Genomic DNA, 3,210 nt, shown 5'->3' on the forward strand with positions numbered 1-3,210 from the left:
CACAAAGTACTAAGACTAATTCCATGAAATGTAAAAAAAAAAAAAAAAAAAAAAAAAAAAAAAAAAAGGTTGTATGGTAAACATTTGTTAAACTTACTCTGGACATGTTCTCAACTAACTAACTAACTAAATACATAAATAAACACATTTTTGTAAAGAAATGGCATAGCAAAATAGTGGCATTGATCATGTAACTCGAGACTGTCAAATCACACAGGATAACATGGATAATCAGGTTTTGTCAAAGCTACAACACGCAATTTTTCTTCAGTTGTTTTTCATGATCAAAACAAACTTAAATTAACTAGGTCTGCTACAACTTATTGATGAAATTAATATTAACAAGCAGCCATCAGAAACAGAAAGTTGTGCTGTTTTTTTTTTGTCTGTTTTCGAAAGTTAAGTAATATAAATATGTAAGTCATAATAATGAGAAACTTTGTATGCATCCCATAAAAATCAGATAGTTTCTCATAATAAGATACTTTCTCATAATAGCTTATATCTCATAATGAGACACTTTCTTTTAATAATGCGATACTTTTATATAATAATCGGATGCTTTCTCAAAATAATCAGATACGTTCTCATAATGAGATAAAAATGATCTCATTGTTACAAAAAAGTATCTTTATTATGAGATATTAAGTCATTGCGAGAACATTTCTCATGAGAGGTTAAGTTGTTTTTATAAGTAGGTATTATGAGAAAGTATCTCATTATTACAAGAAATTGTCTCATTATGAGACATTGAGTCATAACTACAAGAAAGTATCTTATGAAAAATGGTCTCATTATTTCATGAAAGTATCATTATATGAGATATTAAGGCATTATTACGAGAACATTTCTCATTATGAGATGCAACAATGCAATATTTTCTCATAATTACAGTATGTCTCACAATAATGTTAACATTTTGAAGCAGATACCAGGCAAACAACAAAATGTCCTATAACATAATACACTCAGTGTGGCGGTTAGGAAACTAACTTAGACAGAAGAGACTTTACTGCTCAGCACATAAAGATGAACTACTTACTGTGATTTCAGACAGTTTTTAGTATGAAAGAATAAAGAAGAGAACTGAACGAACCTCTCCTCACATGGATCACGCTGATCTGGTTTCTCCACTGCATGGATCCTCTTGTGTCGCTTCAGGTTGTGTTTAACAGTGAAACTCTTTCCGCACTGATCACACGTGTGTGGTTTCTCTCTGCTGTGGATCCTCTCGTGTGATTTCAGATGTGTTGCCTGACTGAATCTCTTGTCACAGTGTGAACACTTATAAGGTTTTTCTCCAGTGTGGATCATCTGATGCAGTTTTAAATAGTTCGCTTTTGTAAAAGTCTTGTCACACTCAAAGCACATGTAGTCTCTCACATCATTATGTGTTTTCTGATGTTCTTTCAGATGATGCAGCAGTGAAAAACTCTTTCCACACAAAGAACATGAATGCGGCTTCTCCTTTGTATGAACTGTCAGGTGTGTCTTCAGGCATGAAGCCCACAGAAACGTTTTGCCGCATTGATCACATGTGTAAGGTTTCTCTCTTGTGTGAATCCTCATGTGAAGAGGAAGGTATGATGAATGTGTGAAACTCTTCCCGCACTGATCGCATGCATACGGCCTTTCTCCCGTGTGGATCCTCATGTGCCCCGTAAGATGTTGTTTCTGTGTGATGCTCTTCCCGCACTGATCGCATGTGAACGGTTTCTCTCCAGAATGAACTCTCAAGTGAACATTAAGACTGTGTTTGTGTGTGAAACTCTTCTCACACTGATCACATCCATATGACTTCTCTCCTGTGTGGTTCCTCATGTGTCCTTGAAAGTGTGCTTTCTGTGTGAAGCTCTTCCCGCACTGATCGCATGTGAACGGTTTCTCTCCGGTGTGGATTCTCATGTGAACATCAAGATTACGTTTGCTTGTCAAAGTCTTTCCACACTGAGTGCAGCTGAAAGATTTCTTTAAAAATGTCTTTTTAGAGTTTGAGCGACTCAAGGGTTTTTCTCCAGGTTTGTCATGATGTTTCTCCTCCACTTCACTCAGTTCTTCACTCTCCTCGCTCTCTTCCATCAGCTCTGAGTTGAAAGAAAAAAAGCTTACATTTAATATCAGTACATCAAAATAATTCAAAGAAAGAAATATGAAGTGAAGGGACATAAAAGTGAGCGCTGATGTAACTGCTATAAAATTTTATGATGATTTTGATGCCTTTTAATAATTAATTATACGTCCCTGAAACTTTCCATGAATGAGGTACATTGATTTTCCAGTTATTTTTAAAACATTATAAGCAGTGTGCAAATTATTAGGTATCCATGTTATCACCATCTCGAATTTAGGTTGAAAAACGAATTGATTATTGCTCATTTATATATTAATATAAGTAGATATTTGATAACTCTGTTTAACTCTTTGCTTTATATTTTACTTGTTCATTTAGATTCCAGTGTCGATTAGTCTCTCACGCCGGCCATTAACAAGGATCTCACGGTCACAAACTATGATTATTAGTCTGATGTTATGACTAATACTATTTAATAAACAATATTCATTTAAATAGCAGTTCCATATAACAACTCTTGTTTGCTATTATTTCATTAAATCTTCTCAATCCATTGTCTCAGTTTTTAAACAAACTGTACAGTGTTGATCAGAGAATAATCTCTTTAACTATGAATAACTGCTATAATTTATGAGAAATACAACTTCATCAGTAATTATGAATCAGATTTTGCTTAAGTCATTACTTGATACATTTTGGTGTGTACTATTTATTGATAAAAAAAAACTATGCTGAGAAATGTATTAAAATGTGGTTAAAATGATTGCAAAAATTGTGCTAAAGTAATATTTAGTTTGACCTGATGTTGACAATGAATATTAAAGATTCTGAAACCTCCCTTTGACTATTTGTTGAAAACCAAAAATAAAGAAAAAATCTACCCATTTCATGTTTGAACTATTGACCTAAATCTGAATTATTTAAGTTCTTCTGCATCATGAATGAATGAGAAATGAAGAATAAACACCAACCTGTTAGTTCTTCAGTATCTTCAGTGTGTTTGATTCTGCAGGGTTCTGGATCTCTCATCTTCTCTCTGTCCTCTTTAATAAACTCAGTCTTTGCAGATTTCAGCTCTTCCTGATGATTAGATGCTCGTCTTCACTTGAGAACTGAGGGGAATATTCCAGCATTTATTG

The 3,210-nt window shown here is 33.8% G+C and overlaps 1 protein-coding gene across 1 annotated transcript in view; it reads right to left on the reverse strand.

Annotated features, from left to right (window-relative positions):
- Window positions 1-1,005: 1,005 nt before the first annotated feature.
- Window positions 1,006-3,210, reverse strand: part of LOC107690772 (gastrula zinc finger protein XlCGF57.1-like) — a 5,852-nt gene continuing 3,647 nt past the window's right edge. The window contains exons 4-5 of the mRNA XM_016489190.1: window positions 1,536-1,957; window positions 1,006-1,376 (exon numbers count right to left, since the gene is read on the reverse strand). Coding sequence (XP_016344676.1) covers window positions 1,039-1,376; window positions 1,536-1,957 — 760 coding nt within the window. The 3' untranslated portion in view covers window positions 1,006-1,038. The remainder of the gene's footprint in view (window positions 1,377-1,535; window positions 1,958-3,210) is intronic.

The sequence above is a fragment of the Sinocyclocheilus anshuiensis genome, unplaced genomic scaffold, assembly GCF_001515605.1.
Source record: "Sinocyclocheilus anshuiensis isolate Anshui unplaced genomic scaffold, SAMN03320099.WGS_v1.1 scaffold3202, whole genome shotgun sequence".
Taxonomy (NCBI): Eukaryota; Metazoa; Chordata; class Actinopteri; order Cypriniformes; family Cyprinidae; genus Sinocyclocheilus; species Sinocyclocheilus anshuiensis.